Source organism: Nerophis ophidion, linkage group LG04 (genome assembly GCF_033978795.1).
Source record: "Nerophis ophidion isolate RoL-2023_Sa linkage group LG04, RoL_Noph_v1.0, whole genome shotgun sequence".
NCBI classification, from domain to species: Eukaryota; Metazoa; Chordata; class Actinopteri; order Syngnathiformes; family Syngnathidae; genus Nerophis; species Nerophis ophidion.
Genome location: NC_084614.1, coordinates 26,671,826 through 26,692,009, shown reverse-complemented (window position 1 = coordinate 26,692,009; position 20,184 = coordinate 26,671,826). Strand labels below are relative to the sequence as shown.

General features: G+C 39.0%; 1 protein-coding gene across 1 annotated transcript in view; it reads left to right on the top strand.

Annotated features, from left to right (window-relative positions):
- The window catches only part of nlgn3b (neuroligin 3b), a 50,011-nt gene that overhangs the window by 11,041 nt on the left and 18,786 nt on the right, over positions 1 to 20,184 (top strand). Inside the window, exons 2-5 of the mRNA XM_061897716.1 lie at positions 6,990 to 7,588; positions 15,631 to 15,690; positions 18,032 to 18,181; positions 19,928 to 20,113. Of these exons, the coding sequence (XP_061753700.1) occupies positions 7,108 to 7,588; positions 15,631 to 15,690; positions 18,032 to 18,181; positions 19,928 to 20,113 (877 nt within the window). The 5' untranslated portion in view covers positions 6,990 to 7,107. The remainder of the gene's footprint in view (positions 1 to 6,989; positions 7,589 to 15,630; positions 15,691 to 18,031; positions 18,182 to 19,927; positions 20,114 to 20,184) is intronic.

Below are 20,184 nucleotides of genomic sequence, written 5' to 3'. Positions count from 1 at the left end.
CTCTGTCATAGCATCGCCGGTAAAAACCAAATGAGGGACTTTCGCATCTCTTGACACTGGAGCAACTTAAATCCGTCGTCTTGTATTTATTTGTTTGGCATTAAACGTGGATGGAGGGAAAGGCTGGATGTAAATATAGCTACAAATGAGGCATAACGCTGCAATATGTACACAGCTAGCCTAAATAGCATGTTAGCATCAATTAGCATGCTGTGCTAATCGATGCACATTCTACGTAAATCAACTTGAATCCGTGGCATGATGTCTCCAAGGTATCGGAAAATAGTCTAAAAAACGGAAAATAACACAACTGATTTGACTCGATGCGTGTGATGTGTAGGGAAAACTGGTGTTGTGTACCGATGTGACATCACGTTCTGACTTCGTCGCTCAGAAAGGGATAAACAGAAACGCGTTTAATTCGCCAAAATTCACCCATTTTGGGTCTGGTGATAATGTTCGCCTTTAATGGTATAATGAGATTTGTACATAGGGTTTCAGATATTGATTATTTTTAGTAATTGAGTAATCAATTGGTTGATTAGTCTGTTCGATTTATCGAGTAATCACATAAAACACACTTTTTAGCCTCAATGTGTATTTTAGTGAAAATTATTGAAATGAACAAAAATAATTCCTGCTCGCCATAACTTTATTTTTTGTAATAAATGCACATCCTCAACATTGAAATTGTATGCGTTAAAAATTTAAGAAAATAAAAACAGAAATCTCCACTGTTCGCCACCACACAGATCATGGTACCACATGCGTGTGCTCCATTGCAGCAGCTCCACAGGAACTATGTCCGCGTACTTAATTGTCCGGACATTCCACGTAGTCTGGATTTAAAAATATTTTTTATTAGTTGGATTCAATAAACAATTAATTGAAGCAACATAAAAGCTTTAATCAAATTATTCGATGTAATCATTTAATCATTGCAGCACTGGTCACACAGCATAATCGTTTGGCTTTGTATGCACATTGTTTCCCCAAAATCTAGCTTGAACTTTAATTGTACTTCTATAAGGGTGTTCAACTTTGGAAGTTCCACTGTTGACAATGAAAAATATTTGACATTTTGAAATGTTGTTGTTAGTTCCGACTCTAGAAATGTTGCGGCCCTACACAACATTTTGCTTGTGGCCCTATTTCGGTCTATATTCTACAGTGCATGGGTTACATTTTATAAGTTGTTAGTGAAATAAAACCCTTCAAGGCTCCAAATGATACTAGTATTGAAAATACAAATTGGTCTAGCCATGAGTTTTGGAAAAACATGCTTGTCAGGAGCCCCTTGCATCTGTGCATGTGCATAAACCCAAGGAATGCACATTCCAAAGCGCGGATCTCTTTTGAAAATGTTTGTCTTGTAAGTACAATCGTTACACTATACTACACTATATTTTCAATTTCGTCATTCAATATACATGTCTCACACTACAAACTATTAAAGGATCTAATTAAAGCTATGGTTTGATGTGAATATTTCCCAATAAAAAAACATTACACAACAAATCATACATTGAGCATAGTGTGAAACATGTACCGTATTTTTCGGATTATAAATCACGTCGCACCGGCCAAAAATGCATAATAAAGAAGGAAAAAAACATATATGTCGCATTTTGGGGGGAAATTTATTTGATAAAATCCAACACCAAGAATATACATTTGAAAGGCAATTTAAAATAAATAAACAACAGGCTGAATAAGTGTACGTTATATGACGCATAAATAACCAACGGAAAACGTGCCTGGTATGTTAACGTAACGTATTATGGTAAGAGTCATTCAAATAACTATAACATATAGAACATGCTATACATTTACCAAACAATTTGTCACTCCTAATCGATAAATCCGATGAAATCTTCTTCCTCGATGTCGCTTCCAAACCACTCTGCCAACTCCAAAGGTACGCGCCGCTTCCTCTTGTCGTTTTCTGCTGCATATTTCACTACGTCCAGCTTGTAATCTGCAGTACATGATTTCCTTTTCGGTGCCATTTTTGTTCAGCCCTTCTCAGTTTTTATAAGTTACTGCCAACGTTTAAATGATCCATTTTAATAGCTTTGGCAGTAGCATATAGCATATAGCAGTTAGCATCCCATGACCCACAATGCATTTCTGCCATGACCCTCCCCCGCCAAATTCTTATTGGTTGACGTGTGTGTGACGATTGCTGACATTTTCTCCGTCTCTTCCGCGAATGAGATAAATAATATTATTTAATATTTTACGGTAATGTGTTAATAATTTCACACATAAGTCGCTCCGGAGTATATGTCGCACCCCCGGCCAAACTATGAAAAAAACTGTGACTGATAATCCCAAAAATACGGTACACTGAATGACCCATTCATCCATCCATTTACTACCGCTTGTCCTTTTCGGGGATGCTGGGGGTGCTGGAGCCCATCCCGGCTGCATTCGGGTGAAAGTTGGGGGTACACACAGGAAAAGTTGCCACTTCATCACAGGGCCAACTCAGATAGACAGACAACATTCACACTCACATTCACACACTAGGGCCAATTTAGTGTTGCCAACCAACCTATCCCCAGGTGCATGTCTTTGGAAGTGGGAGGAAGCCGGAGTACCCGGAGGGAACCCACACAATCTGGGGAGAACATGCAAACTCCACACAGAAAGATCCCGAGCCCGGGATTGAACTCAGAACCTTTGTATTGTGAGGCACATTCACTCTACCCTGATCCACCGTGCTGCCCCATTGAATGAAAAAATACAAAAATATAGTGTTATTTAATTTAACAATGGTACTCACGTATAGGAGTCATTCAATGGGCCAATTCATATCTGCATTTCTTGTATGTATAAGATTCATATATGAATTCCAATGGGGAGCACGTTTGCCCAAAAAAAAAAAGCAGACCGTATTTGCAAGGTTGTTTTATTTTTTCTTGTTGGGACTGGAACAAAGTACAGAGAATACAATGTGAAAATGTTGACTTTCCAGTAGGAAAGTCCAAAATGTTTGATGTATCGATCGTAAAGAAGTCCGTCTTTCATGTCACACCTTGCACAACCTGTGTTATTCTTCTCCTGCCTTGTAGTTAATTAAATGACCTTCCTATCCGCACTTCGCTCACCGTCTCTGCATCCTGCAACCATGCGCCACCGTGACACTGTCTTTTTTTGCAATTGAGGCATATTGAATGCCCTACCTTTTTACAACCAGTCAACTACGGCGTTACAGCCTGTTTCCTTTGGGCAGCATTATTCTCGTCTTCAGTATGACTCTAGCTTCTAAACGTGAAATCATAAATGTGGATTCTCCCATTCAATTAAAACTTTTAAAAATAACAATTAAACAATGATTTAATCATAATTTCCCTATAGTCAATCAATGCCCAGCTCCAATTTCCAGCTGTCAGAGCTTTCAGTATTGAACCTAAATGGCTCCAATAGACTTTAACGGCTCGTATAAGACCCCATCAAGTCTTTTAATTAACCTGAATTGGTTTGTCTTTAAGACGGTGCTTCAGTTAGCTCATCACACATGTTTGTTCTGGGATTGTTCAACACTTTCCTTAATGCTTTTGTTTTGAATCCCGTTTCCGACAGGGTCCCTTAGATGTGAAGCCCAAACATTACCAAATGTGATTTGAGAGATTTGGGTTGTCTTTGAGACGTTGAAACATCCGTCCTCTAAAGACGCTTGAATTTTCTTTCAGTTTAAAGAAATGTGTTTTTGAGACTTGTCTTTTACATAAGTGGTGCTTCACACCTTTTATCTGTATGCTTAATCCACAGCACCACCGACATGTCAACAGATGGCTCCTTCGCATTCCTCCTCCACTCAAACACAGAGCATGCAGTGTGATGTGCATTTTCTATCATGTATTTGTTCTTTTAAGACGGTTTGTCTTAAATGCATTTGCATTTGCAAGATGAAGAATACTGATATCAGATGTACATCTTTTCACAAGTTTTTAGGTGACAATACAGATTATTCATTTCAGTCACATTTAAAAAATAGTTAAGCATCACACTTTTCTTGGCATTGTGTACCAAAATATAAAGAATGCATGAAAAATAAAGAAAAAAACTATTTATTTGATAATGTCCTCTATCTCAAGAGAAAGTATGTCAACTATATTCCTGGGGTTGGAATTTATACAAATATAGGGATAAAAATAGCTTAGGCTGCAAGCTATCATAAATGATTGTTATTTAGTGTGTCTCTCAATAGAGCATTTCTAGCAGAAGTTTTTCACCTTCGAGACCAATATTGGGGCCAGAATCATACATACTTTAATTGTTTAGTTGTGAGGAATGTTTGAAGACGTTTTAGCCAGTAACATTTGTCAAACAGAGAACAATGGTAGGTATAAAGAACTGTATTATTTATTATTAACCGTCTGGAAAGCTGGCTTTAAGTTGAAGTGTAGTGGTAATTTGTTTTTTGCGGCACCTAGTTGGTGTTGTAATTCATTAAGTTAAACTTGCGATGCAGTGAATTAAATAGTGCGGATACGTTTGTTACTGGATACTTTCTAGTACACTGCATTTGTAAGTAATATGCAGTTATAAATAGTTGATACTTGATTATAATGACAAATGTGTTTTAGACTAAAATATTGTCCAATTACATAAAGTCTAACTTCTGCGCTATTGTGTGCTTAGCTGTTGTGTAGCTGCTAGCTCCTTGTAGCCTATAGCCTACCATGTTTACCGTTTAAATTGCTACAATCCACTACATGGATCGTTTGTTGATTGCTTTTGTGTATGTTTTGATCACGTTTTGGACTCTGCCGATCCCAGTATTTGAGCACTTCCTTGTTTGTATTCGTCACCATAACGACTTCATTTGTTCCACCTGCACTGACGCCAGGCCCACACCTGTTTTTGATTACCGTTTCTGTATTTATACCTGCCTCCTCCCTTTGTTTGGTCTGAGTTCTTCACTTGCTTTTTGCAAACACTCACGTTCGATGATCTGGTCTGTTTTTGGCTGCTAAGTTCCGTCTTAGCTTCTGGGCGCTCGACGCGTGCCTTTTTGGACTTTACCTCAGTGCTAGTGTTAGCCTAGCTCCCCGTGCAATGCACATGCTTTCTTTTGTCTTTACATCAGTGTTCTTTCATCACTTTATATATTAAATCCAGCTCTTACCTGCTAACTTGCTTGTCTGGTCTTGAGTTGACACCTCCGCGCATCTCAATGCGCTCCAAACGTGACAGGAGCTGAGCACCCAGAAGCTAAGACGGAACTTAGCAGCCAAAAACGGACCAGATCATCGAACGTGAGTGTTTGCAAAAAGCAAGTAAAGAACTCAGACCGAACAAAGGGAGGAGGCAGCTAGGTATAAATACAGAAACGGTCATCGAAAACAGGTGTGCGCCGGGCGTCAGTGCAGGTGGAACAAAATAATTTGCTATGGTGACGAATACAAACAAGGAAGTGCTCAATTACTGGGATCGGCAGAGTCCAAAATGTGATCAAAACATACACAAAAGCAAACAACAAACGATCCATGTAGTGGATCGTAACAAAAATGACTTCACTAAAATAGAAGAAAATACCAACCTTGTCCTTATTGGACAACATTTAGATGGGTTTTCTACATTTTAAACATTATTTTGTTTTAACATGTAATGGTTGTGCGTTGGTCAAAAATTAGCATAAATTATGTTTTACAGACCGTCTTCAAGCGGCTTTGACCGTATTTTCAGTATGCGTCGTATGTGCCTCTACTTCAACTATGTTGTCTCCCCAATATCCATGTTGAAGTTTTTAGTGCTTCCATATGGATTCTACTGCCAGATATAAATTAGAACTATAGGCTACTTTGTATTAAAAATGTCAACAGCCGAGGATGGATGTGCATGTAGAAGCCAGTCTGCCTCACAACAAGGGGATAGCCAAAAAAAGAAGAAGCTTATGGACTACTGCATCGGACTAAAATGGCGGATACGTGCAAATCTCCTTGGGTTAATCTCCACCATTTATTGATAATCCGTTAACGCCTGGAATGCGGGGGCCGTTTTGATATTTTATTTTGTAAAAAAAAAAAAAAAAAAGAGAGAGAATCTAAAACAGACATAAATTTACAGACAAAACAATGTGTCTGCTTGGAAATAATTATTAGTGTTAAAATTAGCTACCATATTTTCTTATTATGCTTACATTTTTACTGTTTTTTTTATGTCTAATTTTATTTCGACCGCAAATGGCCCCCGGGCCACATTTTGGACACCCCTGCTTTGGGGGCTCCGTAAATTCCAAACGACTGGAGGATCTTTGAAAGAAGCGAGATTGATTCATGTCTATTTCCATCTTGCCTCCATGGTTTGATTTAAAATTTTTGGGGCTAATGCAGATCCCAAACACGCAAAAACAGGTACCAACAGGTAGGAAAAGTTGGTTTTGCATAATAAGACCCCTTTAACTGGCTGCCAAGCACAAGTAAACACACTGCAGGACTGCCTTTTTCAGAGCCTTATTTCCAAAAGTTTAGATGCAAGCCGATTGTTTTTTGTTGATATCTGACCAATACCCGATGGCAATATGACTCGAGACACCCCCACTTTCCAGTCCTTGGAATCAATCTGGATTGAAAAAAAAAATAAAAAATGACACATAGTGGAAAAAATAGTGTGTAAGTAATTGATATAGTGTTATTTAGTATATTAATAATGTGCCGTATCAACAAATGGCAAGCCATGATTCCTCCTAAGGCTAGTATTGATTGGAACTCGATTGAAAAGGTGTATTATTAAAGTCACTTTGCTTTCCAGAGCAAGGTTTTGCCTTGAGCTTGTTTACAAAAAGAAATATGCTTGTAAAAATGATTTGAATTCCTACTGTTTGAGGAAAATGTAGTTATGTTCGTCTTAGGGACATAATGTTAAAGCCACTAGACTTTATGTAGTGAGCTGTTACTCAGACTAATGAAAGGGTGTATATTAAATATGACGTAGTAGTGTTAATAATGTTAATAAATGTATGACTCTTTTCTTTTCAGCTGCATTGAAAGTGGTCAATACGTGGCACAGTGAGTGATGTGTGTGTGACAAGCTCGAAGGGGCCAGAGCGGACACTACAGTGTGCATTTGTGTTGCCCAAGGACACACACACACACCATGTGGCTGGCTACACTTAAAGACCGTCTGTTGCCTGCACACCTGCCACACCACCAAAGGACTGTAACCATCACCCACTGTGCTCTTCTCTGGTGGATATTATACTCCTGCTGGCCATTTACCAAGGCTACCAGCCAAAAGTTCTACCCGACGGTGACCACTCAGTTCGGGAAGCTGCGAGGTTTGAGGGTCCCAGTGCCCAGTGAAGTGCTCAGGCCTGTCGACCAGTACCTGGGCGTGCCCTACGCCGCACCTCCCATGGGAGAGAAGCGTTTCATGCCCCCAGACCAGGCCTCGTCTTGGTCAGGGATCAAGAATGCTACCCACTTCATGCCCGTGTGCCCCCAGAACATTCACAGCACTGTGCCAGAGATAATGATGCCCATATGGTTCACCTACAACCTGGACACGGTCGCCTCCTACATTCAGGATCAGAGCGAGGACTGCTTGTATCTTAACATCTACGCACCCACGGAGGACGGTGAGTTGACGGAATTGATCAACCGATTGCTGCTGTGATTGATGTCATTGTGTGTTCATGCATGTGGGTCTAGGGGTGATGCAGGGGGTAATGTCGGTGATGACATGGCCATATGGCTGACAGCTAAAACAATTTTTTGGGGGGTGAGGCCCACAGTGTTAAGTCATTAAACATATGCTTTTAGTATTCTGTGCAATCCTTTGCGTGGAATCACAAGAGCCATTATGAAACTGCAATATACAATTATTTTCCCTCTAGGACCCATTAGGTGAACTACTGCTAAGGGAAGGTAAAGTTCAGGTATTACTCTGTTTGAACTGTGTAGAATTTCCAATAAGCATACCGCACACTGGCCGGCGACAACATTAAGAACGCTTGCATAATGTGAAGAACTCCAATGCAATATTGCTGCTTTTGCCAAGATAACTGGAAATAAATGGTTGTAGATGGCCACACAATATCTATTACACTACATATAAAATAATTAGGGGTGGGCAAATTAATGCGTTAATTACGCGTTAACTCATTAATCTATTAACGCCGACAATTATTTTATCGCACATTTGCGTATGTTGTTTACATGCTTTTATTTTGTTAACGCCTTTTCTTAACAAGATGGCATCTCCCGGATGTACTTCGGCGTCGAGGGGCTCTTGGTAAAGATGGAACATTTGGCAAAAATACCGGACAATTCTGCAAATTTCATGGCTGGCTTACAGCGTGGTCACTCCGGGATCACTTACGACCGCCAGACAATTCTGAATGTGGATAGATCGGGCCGTTTTGGACTGAATGACGCGTGCTTGCTAGACCGGCTAGCTAGCATGGGAATACTTTGCCGGCTACATCCAGCGGCTTGTGAAGCAGCGGAGTATATGTGTTGTCTGTCTATTTATGAATAATCCAGACGAGGCGTGTTGGCTGAGTTCTTAACGTTTACTTTCAGAGCGTGCATATCACAACATACAAGATGCCGTCATGGTGACACAACCTATACCGGGCTACCGCGCATGCTCGTCACTCCTGTTGCATGCTGGGTAGGGTAGTTCTTTTTTCCCTGGCTCATAACATCACAATATAGTACCATGTATATGCGTTCAGTTTATCAAAGCACCAAGCAAACAATCGGAAAATTCCCATCATATCAATTCCTAGATATGGTCATAATTATTTTAAGTGCACTACGCAGAATAAACACAACATTATTAATATTGCTACTACGGATAATTTGATCAAAAATTCCCTAAAACAGCCCACTACCTATAATAGAGGTTTTTTAAACATAAGACCCTGATAAAAAAAAATGTTTCTGCTGTTACCTCATAAATTGCCTGTTCAGATGTTATGATTGTGGCTCAGAGATTTGTATGTAGATTATATTTATTTTCCATAACAAACAGGATAACTTAAATACCCTGGCCGTGGTAGTAATAAGCTTAAATTTTTGTATTTAAATTTTTTGAGTTGATTTTCATAAAATATGCTATTTAACTGCTACTGTTTAACAAGGACTGATTTAAATTGTGTTTGCACAACAAATGTTTTGGCGCTTTTGTTCATGTGGGAGAATAATAAAAGTGCATTACACACTACTTTTGAATTCATTATTGGGCTTTGCGTATACAATGCAGTTAATCGCGATTAATCGGAGAAATATTGCGATTAACTTTGATTAAAATTTTTAATCGTTGCCCAGCCCGTAAAATAATACAGTTTGCGCGTCTGTCTTCATGAAGATGCAGAATATATACTGATTATCAGAACACCCACAATACTGGGAGGAGTAAATGTAAATACAACTATTTAGCACACACAGTGTGATTTATCAGGACTAACATTTTGTTGCGGGGGCTGCTGTGCATCTTTATTGGTATGTCCAGAACAGTGATTCTCAAACTGTGGTACTGGCTCCATCCAGTGGTAGGCCAAAGATGGACTTGATTAAAGTACAATGTTTTATTTTCCTATATTCAAATACATTGTTACTGTTCAAACTGTGTGCAATGTTCCAAAATATTAAATATCCTTTTGAATAAAACCTCTGCCCTTGTTTTCATAAATACTTATGCCTACTATGCTACTGTATTAGAATGTTGGTAATTATGGTGGGACTTGGAGAGCCAAGGTTTTTCTGAGGTGGTACTTGGTGAAAAAAGTTTGAGAACCACTGATTTAGGAGGACGTGCAAACCGGCAGTTGTGCAGAAATAGCTGTGAGAAAGAAGGTGATCGCACTGCAGCTCCCTCCTACGTATGCTAGTCAACATAGATGGATTCATTTCAGCAATATAATTTTATAATTTTAGAACTGTTTGATGACTTAAGGGGCTGACTTCAAAACATTGATGCGTTTTTGTGTCAGCTGGCATTTTTTTCAATGACGTTCGTTGTTTTTGACAAAATGTCTAATTTCTTTAGCCTGGAACATTTCAACAATCACTGTCAGGACCAATATTTCCAAGTGCGCACCTTCAGTGTGCTAAATTGATGTGGGATCCATTACAGATGCACTGCAAGAGTGCTTCTAAAATGGTACATAAATGCCTGCTGCATGTTTCAAAACATAGCAAAACCCCTCAAATAGGAAAAAGATCATATGAATGTGCAGTAAAGGAGTGTCTTCATGGTAAAAACATGTAGTACACTAAAAAACTCATGTAAATACGTCGGTCTGCACTTGGTATCAATTAAGTTGATCACATGCAACACGACCACTACATGCAATTTGATCGTTTGTGCACACTGTTAGCGCGTGGTATTTGGATCCTAGTGCTTCAGGCCCTTAGTCCTGAAAGTTCCCCCAGAGTGCTGTCAAAATCAAATGTCTACTGTAGAGAAGTATATTAGTTAAGGGAGAAGTCCGGCCCCGCGGTTCTTAACTTTCTGGAGAAGTGGCCGCCAAAACAATGAATTGAATATCCCTGGTCTAGACATTGACATAGTACAGCATACAAATTCCTTTTTCCTAAAGTCTAAAATACAGAAACTTAAAGATATTGTAACCTTTCCAACCGCAAGGATTATGTACAAAGCACACAACAGGCTACGAGAAATTTAACAACAATTCCTCTCAACAAGGAAAGAGAAATATCATTTTAGGAATGAACAGAATATACAACATTTGAATTCATGCACAGCATTGAATGCGTTTAATGTATCTTTACATGCACTATGGGATGAACTAAAAAGGAACTTAAACGATATGATGTCATGTTAGACACCTAATATTGAACCATGGGTTGACTCAAATAATGTTTTTCTTCTTCCTACTTCTTTCTAGAATTGTTGGTGCTGAACATATTTAACATGATCCAAGTACATTGTATTGTATTGTATTGTTACATGTTGTGTTATTCGAGTCGTACCACGAGTCGGACTGTGTGTATTGACCCTCTGCTCACTGTGACGATGTTGCCAAGCTCAATTCTTGGCTACTTTGCTGAAGAAAAGAGCTTAAAGCAAACAAAGTAGTGCCTCTTATCATTTCCTGCATGCTTCAACATCGTCACAAATGGTTTTATGCATTAGAACATCTTGCGCAATACATTAAAACCCAAAACAAATTCTGCTTTTACAAAGATAAATAGAAATGCATGGCTGTGAATGACCGCAATCTGCTTTCCTACAAGAAAATGATGACCACTTGCTCATCTAATGAGCTAAAATAAGAAAACCAAAAATAACACTGTATTTTTCCGACCTTAGGGTGCACCGGATTATAAGGTGCATTAAAGGGATCATATTATGATTATTTTTTTCTACATCTAAATATCCTACTTGTGGTCTACATAACATGTTATGGTGGTTCATTGGTCAAAATGTTGCATATATTAGGTTTTACAGACCATCTTTCAGCTGCTTTCTTCCAGAGGCACCAATTTGTGGGTGACCTTATTTACGTGCTTCCGCTTCGACACCAGCTTTTAGCCGTCATCTTTGTTTTACCGGTACTTTATAGCGTTTCAATAGCGGGTCTACTGACAGATATAAGTTAGAACTCTACGCTACTTTATTTTACAACTGGAAACCACACAGGATGAATGCCGCACAACAAGAAGATAGAGAAAAAGAAGAAACTCATTGACTTTGGTGCAGACTTCAATGGCGGACCTGTGCAAATTTCCGGGATTTATGCAGATCTCAAATACACAACAGCAACTATCAATTGGTAAGAAAAGTTGGTTTTGCGTAATATCGCGGAACAAAACGCCAAATAATAGGTCTCCTAATAGGTGCCATTTTGGGGTTCCTATACACACACCGTAATAACACCTGTATGTTGGTAGCCCTATTGCTCCGCATTCCATCTAGTGATGTGTCTTCGTAGCTTACTAAAGTCGTACTAAAACATTTTGACAGCTTTTGGAGCGCCGTAAGTAATGTTCTAAATTCTCAATGAAACATCAAAGTTATAGTGTTGCTTGCTAACAGGTACTTGCTGGCTTCATTCATTGAACAAGCGTCAGCCTGCAGTCCACATCTATCTCTTCTGTGTGACTGCCATCTACTGGTCACACTTATCATGACACCTTGTACCAAATGAAAATGCTTCGAGGTCGGTAAGCTCACCCAGAATAATGCGTACATTAGACTCATTGGGTTATAAGGCGCACTGTCCATTTTTGAGAAAAATGTAATGAATTTAGGTGTGCTTAATAGTCCAAAAATACGGTAGTACTTTAGTAGTAGTACAACACTGCAAACTATAACCATAATTAATGTAATGTCACTTTGCAGTGTTTCCCATGCATTTGGTTATTTGTTGTGGCCCTCCACAAATACAGTTGGACTGCCACAAAAAGATAAACACTAGAGTTGGGATTCATTGCTCTATGTAGAGAGCCAGTTTTTGAAGAGACGTTCCTTTCATAGAGCCATTCAAAGGACTGGCTCGTTATTATATTTCTTTTTTTTTTTTTTTCTTTTTCAGAAATTACTTTAATCAAGGAAATAATGTTATAAGATAAGATTTGGATCTGAATAATTAAAACATTCTCCAATATTTACTATATTTGCAGAAAGTATTGTAAAATATTGATTATGATTTAAACATGGTTGTGTTTTTATTGTACACATTCCATAAGGTGGTACCTTATCTCCATGTTTTGACAGTGAGATCCTTGATGGCACAACAAAAACTACACAAGCTACAGAAAACCTCCATCCTAATCAACTTTACCGAAATTTTCCACACAAAGGAATTTTAATTTAATAAGACTAATAATACATTATATTTATAGAGCACTTTTCAAGAAGTCAAAGACACTTTACAGAGTAAAAAAGAAATAAAAACTACAAGAGTTTAAAATAGCAAATTTCCATCCATCCATCCATTTCCTACCGCTTGTCCCTTTCATGGTCGCGGGGGGTGCTGGAGCCTATCTCAGCTTGTTTTAAAAAAACATAAGCAACACAACAAATGCCGTTGAAAAATGCATTCAGAAAGCAATATTAAGATATTAAAATGTGATAAGTTACTAAATATGAAAGTTCAAAGTAGTTATGGATTGAAAGCAGTCCGCAAAAGGTGTTTTTAAGTCTTGAAAGTGGTAGGGTCAGCAGAGTCTCGGCTGTGTGGGGGAAGTGAGTTCCAAAGGTTTTATAGACTACTACAAAATATGACTACGACTGAAAAAAGTATCACAATTTATAAATGTAAATGTGAAATTGTACTACCATACCTGGTGTGCGTGGACCTACCCGAGGCTACTTAAGAAATCAATAACAAAACGACAAACCAGAAAAGTGCATCCAAATGCCGCTACGATTGACTCTGGCTCATTTTCTAGTTTTTATTTTTAATCGGTGTGACTCTTTTCCAGTCAGGGGTTGTGCATTCAATAACGGCTCGCAAACAAACGGCTCACCACTGCGAATAAGTTCTTGTCGTCCACTTGAAAGAGTCGTTCAAAAGACTCGCCTCGTTCGTGAACGTCACATCTCTGGCAAACAAAACATTCGAAGAATTCAGGGACTTTTTTCCTTATGATTCTTGACTAATGTGCTTGTCAGGGATGTGACGTTGGCGAACGAGTCGCGTGTAACGCATCAGGTCTGCAGAAGAATATGATGAGGACAAATGTCGTGAGTAGACGTACCGCTCCTTTTAACGAGGTGCCTCCATCTTGTCTGGGACATTAATCATGAAAACAACAAAAAGAAGCAGCAGAAAAACGCTCATATGTAGTCCCAAACACTTCTTTTGGCCAATTATGCAAATTTGACAATGGCGTCATTACATCGTAACCACCTTTGCAGCATCTAAAACAATTGCTATGTCAATATCTGGTGGGATACATTGTGGTAGTCCACAATCATGCAGTGAAAGTGTACCGAAAGTAGTCTTTCCCCGCTGAGCTTCTAACTAGGGAGGAAAATGACTTTGGGTTCTTCGGTGCAAATTAAAAATGGCATTCACCTTACATTCTCTTTTGTATTTTATGGAGGCCCCATCCTTGCTGAGACAGGGCGTCTGTTGGGGGCCAATTAGCGAGGTAGAGGAGTCAACTTTTGTCTCTTGCTGAATCCCTCCTTGTTTTGCATGGAGTAAAGATGTGAAATAAGGCAACAAGGGAACATTTTGTACATATATGCCCAGGATCTATATATTACCACAAATTATTCTGGTATAGTTAATACATCCACTTCTAACGTCACTTCAGTTTGTGTGAAATGGAAATATTCTTAAAAAAAAACAAAAGCCTGCATTTGGTTGAGCCTGCGTATGGAACACAGCTCGATGTGAGCTGCGGTCGCCTAGCAACAGCACACAAACAGCCTGCTTGACAGGAAGCCGTCCAAAATGTTGCAGTCCTCATTAAATGAGGCCCTCAGTCTGAGCGCTGACGAAAGGTCTCCTCATCTGAATATGGCTTAATTAAACACCTCCATGCATATTTGCATAATTTACAGTTCAAAAGAAGTACACAACATATTGGCCTGCCCCTCATTTGTATTCATTATATATTCACAACATATCCTCAGGTGTAACATGATGTGTTCTGCTTGTTTCCCTCGGCTTCTTTTACATACGTCCATATACATTTTTGGTGATAAACGTACAACTTAAAAAAGATCATGCTCAGTTCTGACACTTGAACATGTTTTTATTTTTGTTTTTTTGTGATTATCATTGTATAGGTATAACCATTATTTTCCTAGTGATAGATAGCATGCCATCCATCCATCCATCCATTTTCTACCGCTTATTCCCTTTCGGGGTCGCGGGGGGCGCTGGCGCCTATCTCAGCTACAGTCGGGCGGAAGGCGGGGTACACCCTGGACAAGTCGCCACCTCATCGCAGGGCCAACACAGCCAATATGGAAAATGGGACTACATTGTAGTCTGTCCATCATTGTCAATCATAGTCTGACGATGTCATAGCTAACTAGTTTGTTACAGTTCCCCCATATTTAATATGGGGGAACTGTACCAAACAACTTTGATTCACAGCACACTAAAGATATTAAAAGGTGGGCTTATGGTCATAATCGCAATGGGATAGGCTCTATCACCCCCGCGACCCAGAGAAGGATAAGTGGTAGAAATGGATGGATGAATGGATATTAATGGAAATTTTGAAAGGAAAAAAATTATCCATGTATAGGTTTTGACCATTTATGTTTTAGATATATAATGTAATTGTAACTCCTGGTTTACATCTACAGTATAATGCAACTGATAGAAATTCATGAAGATTTTTTCATTACAATGTCCATAATGCATTGTTCCAGCCCTTATTACATTCTGTAGCAAATATTGTGGCCATATGCAGCTGTGGCATACAGAGCCTAACCGCCATCCCCACTCAGTTCTTGATTGTACAAGACAGACGTGCGTACATCACTGGTTTTTATACAATGATGTCACTGTCATTTTGTGGAAAATTACAGAAAAAAGGATGGGTTATCTTTTTGTCCCGTTATTTATGGATTTTTTTTGTTTGCTTGATTGGACAGCATATTAATTTGAGAGCAGAGTGCCCTTCCCCCATGCATATATCAATTCAATACTTTCTTCTTGTGTTTTCATGTCATTTGCAGGGGGCCAACACAGGAAAAAAGGGGCGTCTTTTTCTCACGCTGAGACTCACATATCAGAAGGTATTTTGAGCTTTTTTTGTACCGAAGTTAAGTCAGGCAATCAAATTAAGGCTTTTGTGGGGATGAGTTGCTAATTATAGAGGTGACAAATAAATGATTGTATGGGAAACACTCAAACAGTAGGGGTGTGGAAAGAAATTGGATTTACATCCGAATCACAATTCTTATAGCCCTGATTCTATATTAATTCCTAGTTTTCAAAAAATGCTTTAAAATAAATCATATTAATAAATACTTAAATAAAAAAAATATATATATATTATACATATGTTATGTCTGGGTCGCATGGTTTTGCAGCGGTCTTTTCCCCAAAATGCAGAGGGACGTCAGGAAGCAGCATGCAGGTGAGAAATTGATTTATTTCAATGATGAAGGCAAAATACGAAAAGGGAAACATGTGTACGGCAAAACTCAACGATAAGAATAGCCAAAAAAGTAACAAATACCTGTCAAATACAGACCTACATAAAAAATACATTTAAAAAATGTAAGCAATCAAGACTGCCACTTAGATTGTGGCGCGAGGCAGGAGTAAATAGCTCTCTGATTAGTGGCCGAGGGCAGGTGAGCATCCCGACCACTAATCAGAGGCGAGTGACGAAAATCAGCACCCATGGCAACTAAGATAACGAAAAGAACCCTCATTTGTTTTCTTAATGGTTTTCTTATTTGGGGCTTCACGGTGGCAGAGGGGTTAGTGCGTCTGCCTCACAATACGAAGTTCCTGCAGTCCTGGGTTCAAATCCAGGCTCGGGATCTTTCTGTGTGGAGTTTGCATGTTCTCCCCGTGAATGCGTGGGTTCCCTCCGGGTACTCCGGCTTCCTCCCACTTCCAAAGACATGCACCTGGGGATAGGTTGATTGGCAACACTAAATTGGCCCTAGTGTGTGAATGTGAGTGTGAATGTTGTCTGTCTATCTGTGTTGGCCCTGCGATGAGTTGGCGACTTGTCCAGGGTGTACCCTGCCTTCCGCCCGATTGTAGCTGAGATAGGCGCCAGCGCCCCCCGTGACCCCGAAAGGGAATAAGCGGTAGAAAATGGATGGATGGTTTTCTTATTTGCTGAAAGAGAAATAAACAACTAAGGATATACCAAATCAAAAATGACCCGAACAAAGGATCATGACAGTATATATATATATATATATATATATATATATATATATATATATATATATATATATATATATACATACAGTACATATATATATTTTTTTCTTATTTTCTTATAAAAGAAAATACATTGGGAGAATCGGTTTGAATCGAAATCCCCCAATTTCCCAACAGCTTCCTGCTCTGTCACTGACAAGAACTTCACTATACATTTCCCAATCCAGTTACACTGGTTTCTGTGGTGCACAGCTTTTGCCCTAGTTTTGCAAGGCGTAGGTACGGGGCTCAAATCCTGGTCAGAATACATTCTAGGAAGGAAATAAATGTATGTTTTCATGATGTTAAAATTATATTATACCGTTTTTGCAACAATTTAATTCCTATTAGCATCAAGTTTGATTCTTTTTTTTTAATTATAGCAATTGTTTCACACGAATAAAAAAAGTGAGGAAATACCTTGTAATGGATTCTGCTTTGGGCCGCCGCACTCAAAGCAGAAAACACCACAAAATAGGCTCCAAAAATCCATGTGTTAATAATTTGCATACAATATTGAGACGGCAGTGCTAATTTCCTAAAGACCTTAGAATGGGTATTCTATAATTGTCATTAAAAAGAGATTATTTTTGCAGGGATGTGTATAATTTGCCGTTAACTAAGTGTAAAGTCGCCCGCAATCGATGCGTGAACGTGGGAAAAGATTGTTGTGTCAGAGAAGCACTGGCCGTTTTATGCCGTGCACTAAACCGTTTAATAGAAAAATAACGCATTTTTACAGACTTTGAGATAAGCCCTTCAATAGTGTGGTGCCCCCCTGTCCAAATCTGTTGTCTTCACACCTTTAAGCCACGCATTAAAGCCTGTGCATCCATATGGTATTGTGCTCTAAAATTCCATATTAATCCCAGCTGAGGCCGACTTAAATCAATACTTGAATGTCTGCTTTAAAAGCATAAATAAGAATAGTGAGTGTCATACAGTAGCTACTTTAGGACCGGCTGAGAGTTTAATTCATTCACTTGCCTCTGATTGTATTTTACCATGTATCTTTTTACTGTTATCGCATCTTCCACGCTATAAATCTGCCACCTCGGCTTGCTTCTTTCCGCAGTCTGTAACCATACCTCACACAGCTGTAATACAAAGTTTGAACAGGACTGTGTTAATCTTGCACTGCTTTACGGTTCCTGCTGCTGTTTTCATTCACTGTGTGTGTTTACTGTGCAGATATAAGGGACTCGGAAGCTCGACCTGTGATGGTGTACATCCACGGAGGTTCCTATATGGAGGGCACTGGGAACATGATGGATGGCAGTGTGCTGGCCAGTTATGGGAATGTTGTTGTCGTCACGCTAAACTACAGAATTGGAATACTAGGTGATGACAATGTCTCTAACCTTTTAGTAGGGTTTCATATGGCTAATTAGTTTTATTCAAAAAAAGGGTAAACATTATCACTGCGGATTCATTTCCATTTGAACCACTGAAATTTATTAGACAATTTGAAAAAAACAGATGCATATAAATCAAATCAAGCTATTTTTTGTGCACACGTTGTTTCAAGTAGGGGTGTACCGATCCTATATCAGCAAAAAAAAAACCAAGTATTGGATGATATCAACTTGCATGTAAAATATCCTATAGCTCCGATACAAGCTTAATTGTGCAACGCTAACATCTAAATGTCCTCCAATAAGCACACAAGGTTGGTTGCTGCTGTATTTTAGTAAAAAAGCTAAGCATGTTAGGCTATAGGCTACTAGGAGCGAGCAGCTACAACACAGGTAAGCACACAATTGCACACAAGCCAAGCAAATGTTATTTAACAATATTGCAGTCATTTGTCAATGTAAAGAAGTATCCATCCATTTTCTACCGCTTATTCCCTTTCGGGATCGCGGGGGGTGCTGGCGCCTATCTCAGCTACAATCGGGCGGAAGGCAGGGTACACCCTGGACAAGTCGCCACCTTATCGCAGGGCCAATTCAAATTAGTATAGTTGAATATTTCGTACAGATCCAAAGTCTCCAAGGCAGAAGTGTTTTGGAAGGTTTCCAGTAACAAAAACGTCTGCATCATTCAACTTACTGTGTCATGAGATTAACATCATTAGTTATTGTGACCAGAGGTGTTGCCAAAAAATGTTTTATTTGATTTGAAAACAATTTGGATATTTTCTTGTACTTCAGTTTAGTCATTTTCAAAAGGTACTAGGAGCTGGCAGCCACACAACAGCTAAGCACAAAATAGCACACGCTGGAAAAACATAACAGAACAATATTGTTGTCCGAAACACTGCATTTGTCAATATAAACAAGAATCAAATAATTATTATGGTAATATAGATACAAAGTCTCCAAGGCAGAAGCACATTGCAAATCATCCAGTAACAAATGTGTCCACATCATTCAATGATCATTGGTGATCATAACTTTATAAATTATTGTGGCCACTAGGTGTTACCAAAAACAAATTATCTGTCATAAGGTTAGTTTTTTTATGTACTACTATTGTTTTCTGTTTGACTAATTTTTACTCAATCTAACATTTTCTAACACTACAAAATAATACAACTGTGTACTATACTGATGTATCAGAATAGATTAGAATACTATCCGTATCGGTCGATACTCAAGGATCCAATTTATTATCTAAAAATTGTATCGGAACATCCCTAGCTACAATATAACATGGATATGCTTGGCACATGATTAGCATCCTGGTCGTTGAAGTATTCACAAGAACTCACAAGGTCAAGATAATTTGCTGTCCTGGTGTTTAGCATTCAGCAGCAGTGTGTTGTTCCGGCGCTGGGCCGAGGGAGTAAGGAACAGGATCAATTCTCAGCACTGGCGACCTCTGTGTGCTTTTGTGAAATGAATTAAAAGAGACACGTCCGGTAAAGGATTTATTTATTTATGCACATTGAATTTTATGAATTCACTCATGTGAGGAGGGTGCTCAGGTTTGATGGGCAGACTTCGTGCTATAACTGCCTGAGGCGACTATTGCACTGGTCAAGATACTGCAGGAGACAGAAATGGCATATTTATGTTAGGGTGTTAATCATCATTATTGTTCACCTGGTAAAACATTTTAATATGTTCTGTTTCCACACACAAGGATTCCTCAGTACTGGAGACCAGGCTGCCAAAGGAAACTATGGACTCCTGGACCAGATTCAAGCCCTTCGATGGATCAGTAAGAACATCGGATACTTTGGAGGGGACCCGGGCCGCATCACAGTTTTTGGATCTGGAATCGGGGCTTCCTGCGTAAGCCTGCTAACCCTATCCCACCACTCGGAAGGTACGATTTGCTGTCATCTCATATAATTTTCAACATGATTGCATAAATACAGATCTATAAAATGGATCATA